At 36.8% G+C, this 14,988-nt stretch overlaps 1 protein-coding gene and 1 long non-coding RNA gene across 2 annotated transcripts in view; one reads left to right on the top strand and one right to left on the bottom strand.

Annotated features, from left to right (window-relative positions):
• The window catches only part of LOC107601762 (uncharacterized), a 23,842-nt gene extending 21,502 nt beyond the window's left edge, over window positions 1–2,340 (top strand). Inside the window, exon 4 of the long non-coding RNA XR_001610975.1 lies at window positions 2,253–2,340. This is a non-coding gene — a long non-coding RNA (uncharacterized lncRNA). The remainder of the gene's footprint in view (window positions 1–2,252) is intronic.
• LOC107601745 (plexin A3-like) overlaps window positions 2,341–14,988 on the bottom strand; it is a 186,457-nt gene continuing 173,809 nt past the window's right edge. Inside the window, exons 21-28 of the mRNA XM_016294030.1 lie at window positions 12,159–12,318; window positions 10,033–10,136; window positions 9,821–9,917; window positions 9,155–9,345; window positions 8,235–8,404; window positions 7,781–7,993; window positions 6,756–6,906; window positions 2,341–5,483 (exon numbers count right to left, since the gene is read on the bottom strand). Coding sequence (XP_016149516.1) covers window positions 5,388–5,483; window positions 6,756–6,906; window positions 7,781–7,993; window positions 8,235–8,404; window positions 9,155–9,345; window positions 9,821–9,917; window positions 10,033–10,136; window positions 12,159–12,318 — 1,182 coding nt within the window. The 3' untranslated portion in view covers window positions 2,341–5,387. The remainder of the gene's footprint in view (window positions 5,484–6,755; window positions 6,907–7,780; window positions 7,994–8,234; window positions 8,405–9,154; window positions 9,346–9,820; window positions 9,918–10,032; window positions 10,137–12,158; window positions 12,319–14,988) is intronic.

Raw genomic sequence — 14,988 nt, 5'->3', positions numbered from 1 at the left:
TAAAATGCAATTACCTAATTGGATGCAACCGTCCTAATTGTAATACGAGTAGGCAAATCTGTCATCAGACATGATTCGCTGGCTGGACACCATTTTGGGGCATCTGTTTTACTTTTGCTGTTCATAAACAATGTTATTTACACTGAACAAAATTATAAACGCAACACTTCTGTTTTTGCCCCCATTTTTCACGAGCTGAGACCAGCAGTCTTTCATTTTTTCAATAAGAGTTGGAGATTTGAGTTTAACCTTGTGCAAATTATTGTGTTGTACTTCTGTCATGATTTTCTGGGAAGTCCTGCTCACAGTGAAGTCCAAAATCCCATTTTACCTACCTGAAAATTAAACATATGGACAAATGGCATTAAATACTAATAAAAAGTTGAAATGTCATAGTATTATTAATCATATTAATTTATAGACTGCCTGGAATATAGGCTATTACCACACCGCAGGACCTTTTAAAATGAGCTAGTGAAGGTGGTTCAAGATTTACAATCTTTTGCTAATTTGTATTATTTTTAACAAAAATCTAAAATTTTAATTAAAATATATTTTTTTTCCTTTTGAAAGAAGTCTCTTATGCACACAAGGCTTAATTTATTTGGCAAACACATAAAAACAGAATTATTGTGAAATATTAAACATTTTAAATAACTGTTTTCTATTTTAATATATTTTAAAATATAATTTATTCCTGTGATGCAAAGCTGAATTTTCAGCATCATTACTCCAGTCTTCAGTGTCACACAATCCTTCAGAAATCATTCTAATATGCTGATTTATTATCAGTGCTGGAAACTGTTGTGCTGCTTCATGTTTTTTTGGAACCTGTGCTACTGTGATGAAAAATCACAAATATTTCCAAAAATATTTTTGTGAAAACCATGTTTTTTTATTTTTTATTTTAATGATTCTCTGATGAATAGAAAGTTCAAAAGAACAGCATTTGTTGTATAAAATACAATTCTTTTGTAACAATTGTTTTACTCTCATTTTAGAACAATTTAAAGGGATAGTTCACCAAAAATGACAATTCTGTCATTAATTACTCACCCGTGTGTCGTTTCAAAACCGTAAGACCTTCGTTCATGTTCGGAACACAAATGAAGATATTTTTGATGGAATCTGAGAGCTCTCTGACGCTGCATAGACAGCAACGCAACTGAAATGTTCCCAAGTCCAGAGACGTAGCAAGAAGATCTGTAAAATAATCCATGCGACATCAGTGTTTCAGTGTGTTTCATCAAAAATATCTTCATTTGTGTTCCGAAGATGAACGAAGGTCTTACGGGTTTGAAACGACATGAGGGTGAGTACTTGATGACAGAATTTTCATTTTTGCGTGAACTAACCCTTTAATGTGTCCTTGCATAATAAAAGTATTAATAAAATCTTACAAAAACTTTTCACAAATATAAATACATGAACATGTTCTGATTGGCTGTGATTTTGCTGCATCATGCAGCAATTTTGCTTTCATTGTGGACAGAAAAATAACTGGGAAAGTGTCATGCGGTGTCTGATTAGCACACATCGTACTGAAATGTGCCGTTTTCCATCTATATTCCTCTGTTCGGATATACATGTCTGCAGGTGATGGCAAACTCAATTGGGTGCAATCTAACATAACTGCCTTTCCAATTGCAAAATGGTTTGTAAGAAAATGAAACAATGCACAAAATAATTAGTCATATCTGTTCCTGTGTTCTTGCAGTGTACATATTCAAAAAGCTCAAACTATCATTTATCCGAGTCCAGAAGTGCGTAGGTTTCACTGAGACACATGTCTTTATTTGAATGAAAACATCAAGCTCTTGAGACAAAATAGTCCTTGCAGATGATTATATATACAAAAAACAATTGGAAAAAAAAAACATTCAAGAAATATACAGCATCATCCACATATCTTTTAATTAGCAAAAAAAAAAACACCATGCTTGTCCTTTGAACATTAAGTTAGAATCCAATCTTTCAAAAACCTTGCACAGAGTAAAAAAAAAAAAGGTGCAAATATATACAAAACACTTCATTGCAGCCAGAGTTTTAGACTCTTTCTCACGACTCCCTCAAACTACTTAATGCATTAAAACGGAATTAAAACAATAATTTAAACAAAAACAAACAAAAAAAATTTCAGTCCAATAATTATACAAAATATATTTATATATTTATATAGAATTAAGGACTAGGCATAGCAGTTGCCCATTAACCAGTCATCCAATCAACCAGTCAGTCACAAAGCTCTCCAGACACGTCAATAAACTCCATATATTTCTGAAACTGTAAACAAGTCTGTTACAATAAAATTGATTAAAACATTTGGGATAAAGAGACAAACCGACAAATAAATTAGAATTAATTCATCTGAGACAAAATGTTTTTTCTTTTTCTTCTTCTTTTATAACTAGAACATTGACTGAAATGTAGTTATGGATCTAAAACAGACATTTTCTTCTACTGTATCTACTGAAAAAACACCACAGTTATTTTTCCACTCACTCCGCTCCGTTCCTCACAAGTTACAGGTGCTTTTAAGAGTATGCCGTTTCACCACACGACGAAAACAAACCGCAAAGCGCCTCATTTGGCTCTGAGTTCTGCTGTACGAAACGAAACGGGCGATTTCTGATATATGGCTATCGGCCGAGGCGTCGTTAGTGTTAGCTCCGTCTTCACCAGTCTACCTAAAAACACCCCGGTGGCCAGTTGCACTTAACGATAGTCAGAGTTATCTTACAGGCAGTATGTACGCGACCAAGCTAAGTCCACTTCCCCCACAGTACGTTTGGCTTTACTCACAGTATAGAAAATCAGATGTAAACCTGACGGCGTGGTTTCAACCAAGAGGTGCTAAATCAAAAAATTTCAACCACTGATGTTTAGTTTTCAGCTTTTTTAACGTAGATTTATGATTGCGTTTCATTTCTCAAAGTGGTTTGTTCCAGACGTCGGATATTGGGTTCGTACCTGCATTGCTGACGACGCAGCTTTGGCAAACAGGCAGTAATTCCTGATGTATCGTGTTGCAAGAGGTTGAAATGCCATAACGGATCCAGATTCATGAGCTGACCCCATTCCCCCAACAGAAAAACAAACCAATGTTCAAAAAGATTCTGCTTAATTCTCATCCTGCAACTTTTTCATATGTTAATGAGCCCCACATTTAGTTCAAAACATCCTGCCTTCACAATTCCAACAACAAAAATTGGGCTTTTGATGATGAACGGGGAATCTTGTTATCCCATCCAAATCCATGCGGCGAATTTGAAGGCAGGTTTAATTACATTCAATGAGAGCTTAAAATATCCAGATACATTATGCTGTTGAAATGCACAAGATTTCAAACCATGACCCTGCGGGATGAGGTCTAGAGCTACTAAACCAAAAGTTGTTGTTTTGTAGCCAAATTAAGGCAATAACGATTAGTAGTTATTAGCAAATCCAATACCACAGGGTAAGAAAGGGCAAAATCTATCGACGTAAGATGTATTCAAAGGTACGTGATTCACTTTGATGGCCATTGAATATCTTCATTCAAACTCAACTAATAAGGCCCCGATGGATTTCCCTACTGTTTTAATGATCCCACATTACGATGGGTGTTTGTTTGCTTGAACTGACCTTGTGAAGTAGGTTTTTTACATTTTAAAGACGATGTTGAAAGCAAATAGTTCTCCCTGTTGCCCTGGCTGTGATCGTCTGAAGGTGTTTTGTGTCTAAAACTGGAACATGTATAATGAGGCAAAGATTTTTGCAAGATATGCTCAGTTATTCATGCTGTACATTCTCGGTGATTTTACACAACACAAAAACACAATTGATACGCAACTAGACAGAGCAGAACTCAGAACCACATATAGCAAGGAATAGAAAACAGCTGAGAGTACTTTGAAATTCACGGACGTATCACAATTTGAGTACCTGGAATATAACGGTTTGCAGTTCACCTCCGTGGCAGCAGAGGGCGACGCCACCGCCGCCGTCACGGAGATGAGAAAAGTCCGATAAAGAGAAGAGGAAATGACTTAAGGCCTTGTTGTTTGTGTATACAGACAGAATCGACACAATCGTTATAATCGATCAAGCAAGAACCTTGATAAGGTTGTACGGGGGACGACTGAAGAACGGACGAGATTTGTCTAGCTGCGGACTTCTGTGTCAAAAATGGCATTGGCCTGCTGAAACGGCGAGAAAACAATTAGAGTTGAACAGTCGTCTCTTCGTTGTGCTTGGCATTGTGAACACGTTTTGGCTGCCATTTGGACGGAACAGGGAAATGAAAAAGAGCGCGACTCGCCAACTGCTAACGTTGAAAATTTAGAGTCAGGACGGTGAATCTGAACACACAGGGAACTTAAACTCATGGCTTGCAGGTAAATCTGAGAGTTATTGCTCTAGATGGATCTACTACATTAAAGATGCCTGTCATCAAGGGACAAAACTCGGCCCTCGCCAACGCAGTCTTGGAGAAGAACCACAGAATCCGAGTAAACACTCCAAACCTCACAGTAACACAGCGGTGTACAAAAAAGCAAAGGGAGCAGAAATGCCCCCCCCCACCCCCAAGGGACGATCGCCCATCCTGGGGTACATTTCGGCAAGGGTTCGGGGAGTCATATCCGGACGCAACGAAAAGGCAAGCTTCAAAAGATGCTGATCCATACCTCTTGACAAGTAGAGGTCCATTTGGCCCCGTAATCACAAAAAAAGAACGAAAACGAGAGAAAGGCGCTTTTATAGGTCTATGGCAATTTCGAGACGAGGAGGAGAAGGTTCCTCCCATTCAGCCCAGCCTCAACACTACCCATAATGCATTTGGTCTCCATTATTGATTCATTCCGATATAAATATCTTCATTTCTGTTAATGGAGCTCGTCGCACGATTGTGATTGTTTTTGAGGCGTCTCTCGGAGGTCGATATGAAGAACTGTTTTCAGATTACCCCGCCGAATGCATTACTAAAACATGTTGCTGCTTTTCTCTCCCAGAAAGTCAGATATTTTCTTCCATGGCACTATCTTGGCAATTTGGCTTCCAAGGCAAGAGCACGTGCACCTTTCCTTATTGGAATGTATCTGATCCACAGTAGTCCGTGTTGAATAGTTTGTTAGGCAGGCCGATATGAACGGCGTTCGGTCTGGGCATTAGGGAGTGCGGGCGTTTGGGTGTACAGGTTCTGGTCCAGAAAAACATTGGGCTTCGTATGCTGTGCTGTGATTCCTTTAGAGTTGATTGTCCAGTATTTTAGCCTCACCTTCTGCTAGCACAAGCCGTGGATGTTCTGACACGGGTCGGTCCACTGGACTCCATCAATTCAGTCTCAACCCTCCCCCCCAAACCCCCTGAACGCTTCCCCTCCCGTCCCGTCCAATCCGTCACCGCCCTCAGCTGCTGCCAGACATCAGGTTAATGGCTTGTTCCAGTTTGTGTCGTAGCTTGTGTTTGCGACAGTAACCGTCTCTGTCCAGGGCTGTCAAAATCTGAGAGGAGGAAGAGCGGGGAAGAGAGGAAGAGGCCATTAACTGAAGGCCGAACCCATGTAATAATTCAATATTCGACATCGTTCTGAGCGTGAGAGTTTGCGGACCCTCACTGGAGCTCATAATGACAATGATAAATGACCTCATCAGATACGGCACCGCACATTCATCAAGATCAAACCGCTAATACTGAAACAACATTTGCATTTCAATTCAGATCTCATGTGCATCTTTAAACTACCGTTATGGCAATTTGCACGACCACTACCAGGGCTTATGTTTCTCATGATTTTACAAACCTTTTGATTTAAATGCTTCCCTGAGTCCCTGAAATTAGTACGGTTTAAGTTGTGCCTACTGCATATACAGTATGAATTCAAATGCTTTTTTTTTTTTTTACAAAACTACTCAATTTCTACTTCATACATGCATGTTATATACTTTATACTACTTTATACACACATTATATACATACAAAAAATATTTTAGATTACTACTAGATTAAAATTTAGATTACTTTTGACATATCTCGTTTTTCACATTGATTTAAATGGGATAATCTTGTACCATATTGATATAAAAATACAAAGAGTAAGAAAATATATTCCATTTGTTGTTATTAACAACATGAAGTGCATTAAACATTATATTACATTATAAAATGTAATTTAATCTAATTACAAGTACTTCATTTTTGGAATCTGATTACATAATCCAGATTACAAGTAATCAGTTACTACCCACCTCTGTATATTACATTCACATTTTTGCTGAAATGTAATACGTATATAATCACATTTTAATATTTATATGAAATATCAATATTTTCATTACTGTACGAATTTTAAATATTAAATATGTATATATAAATATTTAATAAGTATACTTAAAAATATTAAATTGGGTGTTGTTGCTTTTATATCTGACTGAATACTTGTTTGGTGATGCTATAACCACGTTTGAATATTTATATTAAATATAGAATTATTCTTATTATTGTATAACATTATAAATATTAAATATTTATACATACATATTTGATAAGTATACTTATTTTTTTTTTTTAAATCTGAAATTGGGTGTTGTTGGTTTGATATCAGACTGAATACTAGTTTATTAGAGATGACGCTTATCTCACAAACTGAAAAACCAACCACTTTATACTTTAAACCCCTCCAAACACTTGACTCTTGGCATGCTAGTATGCCGGTAACAGTATGCGTAAACGTGTAACGTTTAGAACGGGATGTAAAATAGAGTCCCAGGTCTCACCTCTTCCTTGTACTTGTTGATGTAGAAGTACAGTTCACTGAGCGCGCTCAGTGTGTTGAACTCGTTGCCATGGAGACGGGACTGCTCTACTAGATAGGCATCCATGTCTTGATCGCTGATACTTGGCATCTTGCTGATGTCTCGGTAATATCTTGAAAACACACACACACACACGTTAAAAATCATCTACTTCATATTGTAAATGAAGAGTTTGGAGTTAATCTACTGGAGAAAATGAAAACTAAATTGATGAATTTCAGTTTATGCTGCCTAGTAAAAGACTGTAGTGCAAATTACTAATAACTGGCACCTACTAAAGCAAGTACATTATTATTATTGCTTACATGATATATTTTAGTATTGAGACACTATTATAGTTTTTATGAACATTTTAAATTTTTATTTTAGTTTTTATTTTAGTTAAAAAAGTTTAGTAATGTTGCGTGTTTCTGTCATTTTAAATTTTAATTTTTTTAAATATGTCTTCATTTTTAAAAAAAATAATTTTTATTAAAATTTTAGTTATTTTATTCAAGCTCAACTTAATGAAAATAAGAAATGTTGCCTCGGCACCGAGCTGAAATTAAAAAGAGTTGTATATATTAAAATTTTTAAATATATTTTATATCAGTTAAATCGGTTTATAGCAAAATGTTTGTTATTGTTTTAGTTTACTATAATAGCCCTGGTTAAAGGGATGGCTCACAAAACAGCTGATGGTAGCCATTGACCTCCATAGTATTTTTTTTCCATACTATGGAAGTCAATGGCTACCAGCAACTGTTTGGTTACCAATACTCTTCAAAATATATATATTTTTTGTGTGTTCAACAGAAGAAAGAAACTCACACTGGTTTGGAACAACTTGAAGGTGAGTAAATGATGACAGAATTGTCATTTTTGGGTGAACAAAAAATCAGTATCCTTGCAAGTTTTGAACCCAACGTACAATCTTTCAAGGTGTTTAATTACTAGACTATACCAATCAGATCAAGTCCGTGGTATTTTGAGGCATGTGTCCGTACCTCTCCACCCAGCTCTTGTAGTTCGGGATGTCTTTAGCATAGAGGAGCTTGTTTGACGGAGAGTCTTTGCCCAGGCGATGCTCAGACGTCGAGCAGGAGTCCATGAAGGTCTGAGCCACCACTGACAGACAAGCGTCTGTAATACTGTTCTTGTGGATGTCAAAGACAAACTGAGGGTTTTTGATCACGTTGACCCAAAACCGCAGAGGAAGGCTGGTTTAGAAAGAAAGAGAGAGACACAGTACAATAAAATCTGATTATGTCCAAAAAGCTTTTTAGTGATTGTGGTCTGTCTTGAATCGCACTAAAGTACATTATTTTTTCAATTGCTCTGAGAGCGTGCTGCGTTCCCGAAACAAATGGAACTGAACTGGCAACCCAGCAGGGCTTCAAAACAATCCAAACAGATGCTGCAGAAAACGAGGTCAAAGACAGGAAGTGCTTGGTATCTCACCAGTTGCTCTTCCAGGTGTGCCGTACGTCCGGGTCGGTGATCTGTCTCTTGTCTGCTTGCTCATCCAGGAAATCAAACATGTATTTGATGGCCAGCGGGAGAGCGCTGCCGCGATGGGCCGTACTGAACACAGTCTCAAAAAGATCGTCCACAAACTTCTGCAGTGTGCCCTAAAAACATGACACATGAGAGTTTACAACATGCTTTGGGGTCACATCAGGTGTTTTGAGGAACTATTCACATTTTATTGAAAAAAATGCTAATTGTGAGGTTTCAATTTATGTGTTTTAAATCTTTAATGTTATGGATGTCAAATGATTCTTTTAGTTAAATGAATGATTAAATGGATTGTTCCAACTTTTTATTAGCAGTCCGCTTTTTTTTTTAAACATTATTTCCTCGCATTATTCTTGTTCTAAAGCTATGTGCTTTTTATTTTTTTCAGTACAATACAAAATTACACATTTTTGTCATACAACGACAATTTCATAATGACCATGCCTTTTCTTTGTGTGTGAACAAACCAAATTTCAGTTATTTACTAATAATCTTCAATTCGGATGAAATTTGGCTGCATTAATGTCCATTTTCAAAAATGGTACACTACCATTCAAAAGCTTGAGGTTGGTACGATTTTTAAAAATATTTTCGAAAGAAGGCTCACCAAGTATTTATTTAATAACAAATATGCTAAAAACAGTAATATTGTAATATTATAATTACAATTTAAAATAACTGTTTTCTATTTGAATATATTTTCAAATGTGATAAAAAATATAAATCCTGTAACAATCCTTGAACAGCTGATGTTAGGGTGAGTAAATCATTTTTTAACCATGGTAAAACACTGTAGCATGCAGCCTTGAGTGGTTTATTGCATTAAAAACATACGTTTCCTGTGTAGAATGATGCTTATGTACCTTGGTCGCCAGTAAGCGTGTGAGATAAATCTCAGACACCATCTTGCTCCCACGATCTCCCTCTCGCTGGTCTGCGTGCTCATGGTTCTTCACCAGGTGCCAGAGTTTGGTGCCCGTCTCTTGGTCAGGTGTGATCATGGGAGCCCTGGATCGAAGGCTGTCTGGACTACTAGACGTCCTCAGCAGACTCTCTATGTACAGTACAATCCAAATGAGCATGTTCTTCAATCTGCTTCTTGACAGTGCATTGCAGTTTACATATCTTAGTCTGTACATCTAAACTGCTTCTGAATCATTATCTTTCTAATAGCTGTGTCTCAAAGCCTAGTGAGCCGAATCAGCATTTACTGTCTACAAGTAAAGATGTCTAAATAAACATCATTATGACTGAAATGAATCCTCTTACAGTTAGTCAGACATCTTAAACATTGAGAGCATGTCTATGATATCCACATTTGCTGTTTAGCTTACTAGGTTTTGAAACACAGCCTACAGTATGTGTTATTTCATTGAATGGCTGGTGAAAAGATCTTAGATTCCCATTTGAGCCAAACATGCTGCATGTGGCATGACACAAAATGCTGGAAGAATCAATGATATATTAAACAAACATGGCTAAAGCCGAGGATTGTGTGGCGTAAAGCGATCTGAGAGACTGAGGCTTACCGTATCGACTGAGAGAGCGAGTGAAAGTGAAGGAGTTGGCGATGTTGTAAGCGGATACTTGCTTCTGAACCAAAGCCACCAAAGACCCATCTGTCACCTAAGATCGAAAATGAGAACTATAAAAAAAGCATCTCCATTTTTGTACAGCACACGACAAGCATTTGTAAATTTGCATAACATAATGGAGCAGCTGCCAGGAAACGTTGTTTAACCTGGTAGTGCGCCAGTGTGTTCAATCTCTTCCAGTCGCTCTCGATCTTTGTGGTGACGTCTTCATCCTGGAGGATGATTCTGGTCAGTCGACCCTGCCGCCATTCTGCAGAAGAACAGTAAACACAATAGTCTTGGATGATGTTTCTAGAGTATCAAAGGTCAAATTTATGCAACGTTTTCTGCACTTTCTCTCTAATAGTCAACATAATGTCAAAACTGACTCTATTTACTGGTCTTTGCACTGTGCACAATTCACAAGTGCATGCTTTTCTTAAGAGAACCAAATCGTTTTCATAATCGTTCTTCAAAATGTAATAACTGTCAAAAACTGACTTTTTAACAAAGGTCACTCAGGTGGTGTGGAATTATATTAACCAAATAGAAAAAGAAAGTTTGTCAAGCCTAGTGCATTGGATTGACAGACACAATGGTAAACAATTAGATAGCTAGATAGATAGATAGATAGATGGATAGATGGATAGATAGGCCAAACAAATGATAGACAGACAGACAGACCAAACAAATGACAGACAGACAAGACAGACAGACAGACCAAACAAATGACAGACAGACAGATAGATAGATAGATAGACAGATAGATAGATAGACAGACAGACAGACAGACAGACCAAACAAATGACAGACAGACAGACCAAACAAATGACAAACAGACAAGACAGACAGACAGACAGACCAAACAAATGACAGACAGACAGAGAGATAGACCAAACAAATGACAGACAGACAGACAGATAGACAGACAGATAGATAGACCAAACAAATGACAGACAGACAGATAGAGACCAAACAAATGACAGACAGACAGATAGATAGACCAAACAAAGATAGACCAAACAAATGACAGACAGACAGACAGATAGATAGACCAATTAAATGACTGACAGACAGACAGACAGACAGATAGATAGATAGATAGACTAAACAAATGACAGACAGACAGACAGATAGATAGACCAAACAAATGACAGACAGACAGACAGACAGACAGCCCAAACAAATGACAGACAGACTGACAGATAGATAGACCAAACAAATGACAGACAGACAGATAGAGACCAAACAAATGACAGACAGACAGATAGATAGACCAAACAAAGATAGACCAAACAAATGACAGACAGACAAACAGACAGATAGACCAAACAAATGACAGACAGACAGATAGATAGATAGATAGATAGACCAAACAAATGACAGACAGACAGATTGATAGATAGATAGATAGACCAAACAAATGACAGACAGACAGACAGATAGATCCAAAACAATAGACAGACAAACAAAATGGTAGATAGATATAGACATAATCATAAAGAATGAGACAAAGAACTATAGACAGAATGATAGATAGAATGATGCTGTAGATAGACAAACAGAACGAAAGACAGAAAGAGACAGAAAAAAATGAATGAACAAAAGACAGACAGTATGATAGAAAGATAGACAGAAAGACAGACAGACACGGCAATACAGAGATATAGATAAAAAGAATGGCAGAGGGATAGAAAAAGAACAATAGATAGAATGCAAGATAGAATGATACTGTTGATAGACAAACTGAACAAACAAACGATAGACAGAAAAACAAAGACAGACAGACAGACATAATGAACAAAAGACAGACAGTGATAGAACAATAGACACACAGACACAGCAATACAGACAGACAGACAGACACAGCAATACAGACAGACAGACACAGCAATACAAACAGACAGACAGACACAGCAATACAGACAGACAGACACAGCAATACAAACAGACAGACAGACACAGCAATACAAATGATAGAAAGATAGACAGAAAGACAGACAGACACGGCAATACAGAGATATAGATAAAAAGAATGGCAGAGGGATAGAAAAAGAACAATAGATAGAATGCAAGATAGAATGATACTGTTGATAGACAAACTGAACAAACGAACGATAGACAGAAAAACAAAGACAGACAGACAGACATAATGAACAAAAGACAGACAGTGATAGAACAATAGGCAGACAGACAAATACAGACAGACAGACAGACAGACACAGCAATACAGACAGACAGACAGATAGATAGATAGATAGATAGAATCAGACACAGGCGGTGAGTTCTTTACCCAGGTCCATGTCGTCGGCCTGTGGGCGCTGTGAGTATGGGATGCCTTTGTAAACAGCATCTAGCAGCTTGTCCTTCACCTGAGTGATCGTGTCACAGTTTAGCACCTTAACAGGGATTTCTGTACCGGCCTCTCCCTCCGGAGGAATACACATGAGCGTCTGAGACAGAGCAACACAGAGATCCGGGATAACATTAGCAATAATAGAAAACATGACAATATTGATAGACAAGATGACCAGCAAAGACACAAAAACACGTCTCCATTAAAACCTAGTATGCAGACCACACACACTAACATACACATGGACTTAAGAGGGTGCGGAAAGGTCAAGGCACATTTTATTATACACAGTGGGAGACTGGAGCTCTATTTGGCCCGGCTCTGCCAGCATATCAAAGATTGATCGGGATCTGGTTTCATGCCTCGGCCTGATTTATCATAATAGCCATCTCAGCTTTAACTGTTATGTCAATGGTGAAATATTTATCCGCCTGCAAAGCGGTATTCAGAATATGTGAAACACGCAGGTTTTGATAAAACGGTCACAGATCGATAAAAACAAACGGCAAGAGGTGATTGATCCGGCCACAAACTAGGATTCATATGACATGTCTGAAGGTAAAAGATACTTTATGCTGAAGTGTGTAATATTTTTGATGTTTAATATGCAAAGACAACCATAAGAAAGACATTTATAGGTTTATTCCCCAGAATAGTGTAAACATCTTCTCTGTTGTGCTAACAAAATATTGATCTGTTTGTTTTTAGCAGCCTAACCAACACAGCAACATTGAGTCAACCAATAGCATGACTTTAGGGGCAGGACTATTTGTTTGACAGACCAATGACAGACAAAGAAGGGTTCAGCAAATTTTAGGGGAAAAAGTAAATGAATGAACAAACAAGTTAAAATGTACAGAATTTGACATTATTAACATTTTAAGTGCTAACAAAATGTTAATCTGTTTGTTTTTAACATCATGAAAACATAGCAACATTGACTCACTGAACCAATGGCATGATTTTGGGGCGGGTCTATTTGTTTGACTGACCAATGACAGACAAGGAAGTGTTCAGCAGAAATTTCTGAGAAAAAAGTGAATAAACGAACTAGTTAAAATTGACAGAATTTGACATTATTAATGTTTTAAGTGCTAACACAATATTGATCTGTTTAATTATAGTATTATGACAAACACCGCAACACTGACTCAACCAATGGTGTGACTTTGGGGGCGGGACTATTTGTTTGACTGACCAATGACAGACGAGGAACTGTTCAGCAGAAATTGAAGAGAAAAAAGTAAATAAATTAATGAATATGTAAGTTTAAATGCACAGAATTTGACATTATTACGGTTTCAACGCTGGTCAAAAATCATGAGATTAATCATAAAACAAAAACAAACCATGGTACCATGTCCAAATAAAACGTAGTAACATGGTACATTTAATACTTCTGTCAGTTTATGAATTAACTTTTACTGTATGAATGTACTGTACATAATTTTTTGCCATAGTTACTATGGTAAAGCCTTCATAAAGCTATAAAACTGTCATGCAGCCATATAGCATTGATAAAATAAACAAGACAAGCTGTAGAATGTGTGCATCAGCTCATTGATGCAGCCAGTAGCATAAGCAAAATCATAAAAAAAACAGCCCTCAGCACTTACCGAGCGAGTAACACATACAAATAACAGCTTCATAAATAGACAGGCGAGATACATGAAAGAGCCGAGCGTTTATTATGAAGCTGATGCTTTTATATATCTCCATTCACACCGTGACAACAGTCCATATAAATTCATGAGAAGACCTTTTGTGCGCATGGGCCGCATTAATCGTGTGATTAAAACAATGCAGCTGGCACTGGTGCGCGACTGTGCATCTGTAATCGTGGCTACTCGCTGATCATTAGCTCATGGCAATTCCTCCCCGCCAGCCGCTGCTCACACGCGAGGAGTTTGTGATTAAAACCCAATTACACAGTAAATTACGGAATTCTCTCGGAGACGGAGCCCAGCGATATTTAGGACATCCGGCGTCGGTTTAGGAACTGGATTGAGTTGAAACTCAGAGCTTGGAGGAAATGAGGGTTTTACGAAAGCTTAACACCATAAAGATCAGTTCTCGTCTCTGGCTGTGTGTGTGTGAGAGTGTGTGAAGATGAGAGTGTGTAAAGGTGACTTTAGTGTGTCCTTTAGCACGTGTTCACACACCCACAGGCAGACTTCCTGGCACAACTGAGATGTTTAATGCTTAAAGGAAGAGTACATAGAGTACAAGAGTCGTTTTGAAATATCTTATGTATAATTCATCTTCATTTTATCAACTATCAACATTTAAATGAACATTAGGGATACAAAAATTGATTCACTGATGCCTCAATCTGCCATTGAAAATTGATTACATTATTACTATTATTATCATATAATATAGAATTATATACAGTATAAATGAATAACATTTATATACGATAATAACAACATAACTACTGTGGTGGCACCAATATAAAAATTCTGGCTGATACCTAAATAAATATTATTATTATCATGATTATTATTATTATATAATTTATATTGATATATGATTATAATATATATTTCATATCACATATATACTATGATGCCACCAATTCTTTATTAGTATGTAAATACTACTACTAATAATTATCTTATTATATTTATTGTCTTATTATATATTAAGATATCATAATAATAAATGACTAAATGTATGTCATAATATATAATATATATTATAAAAATATATAATCATAAATATAATAATAGTTATTATCATTACTATTACTATTATTAATATTCGA

This window comes from Sinocyclocheilus grahami, unplaced genomic scaffold, assembly GCF_001515645.1.
Source record: "Sinocyclocheilus grahami isolate Dianchi unplaced genomic scaffold, SAMN03320097.WGS_v1.1 scaffold312.1, whole genome shotgun sequence".
Taxonomy (NCBI): domain Eukaryota; kingdom Metazoa; phylum Chordata; class Actinopteri; order Cypriniformes; family Cyprinidae; genus Sinocyclocheilus; species Sinocyclocheilus grahami.
The sequence above is the reverse complement of the archived record's forward strand: the minus strand, read 5'-3'. Positions and strand labels throughout refer to the sequence as shown.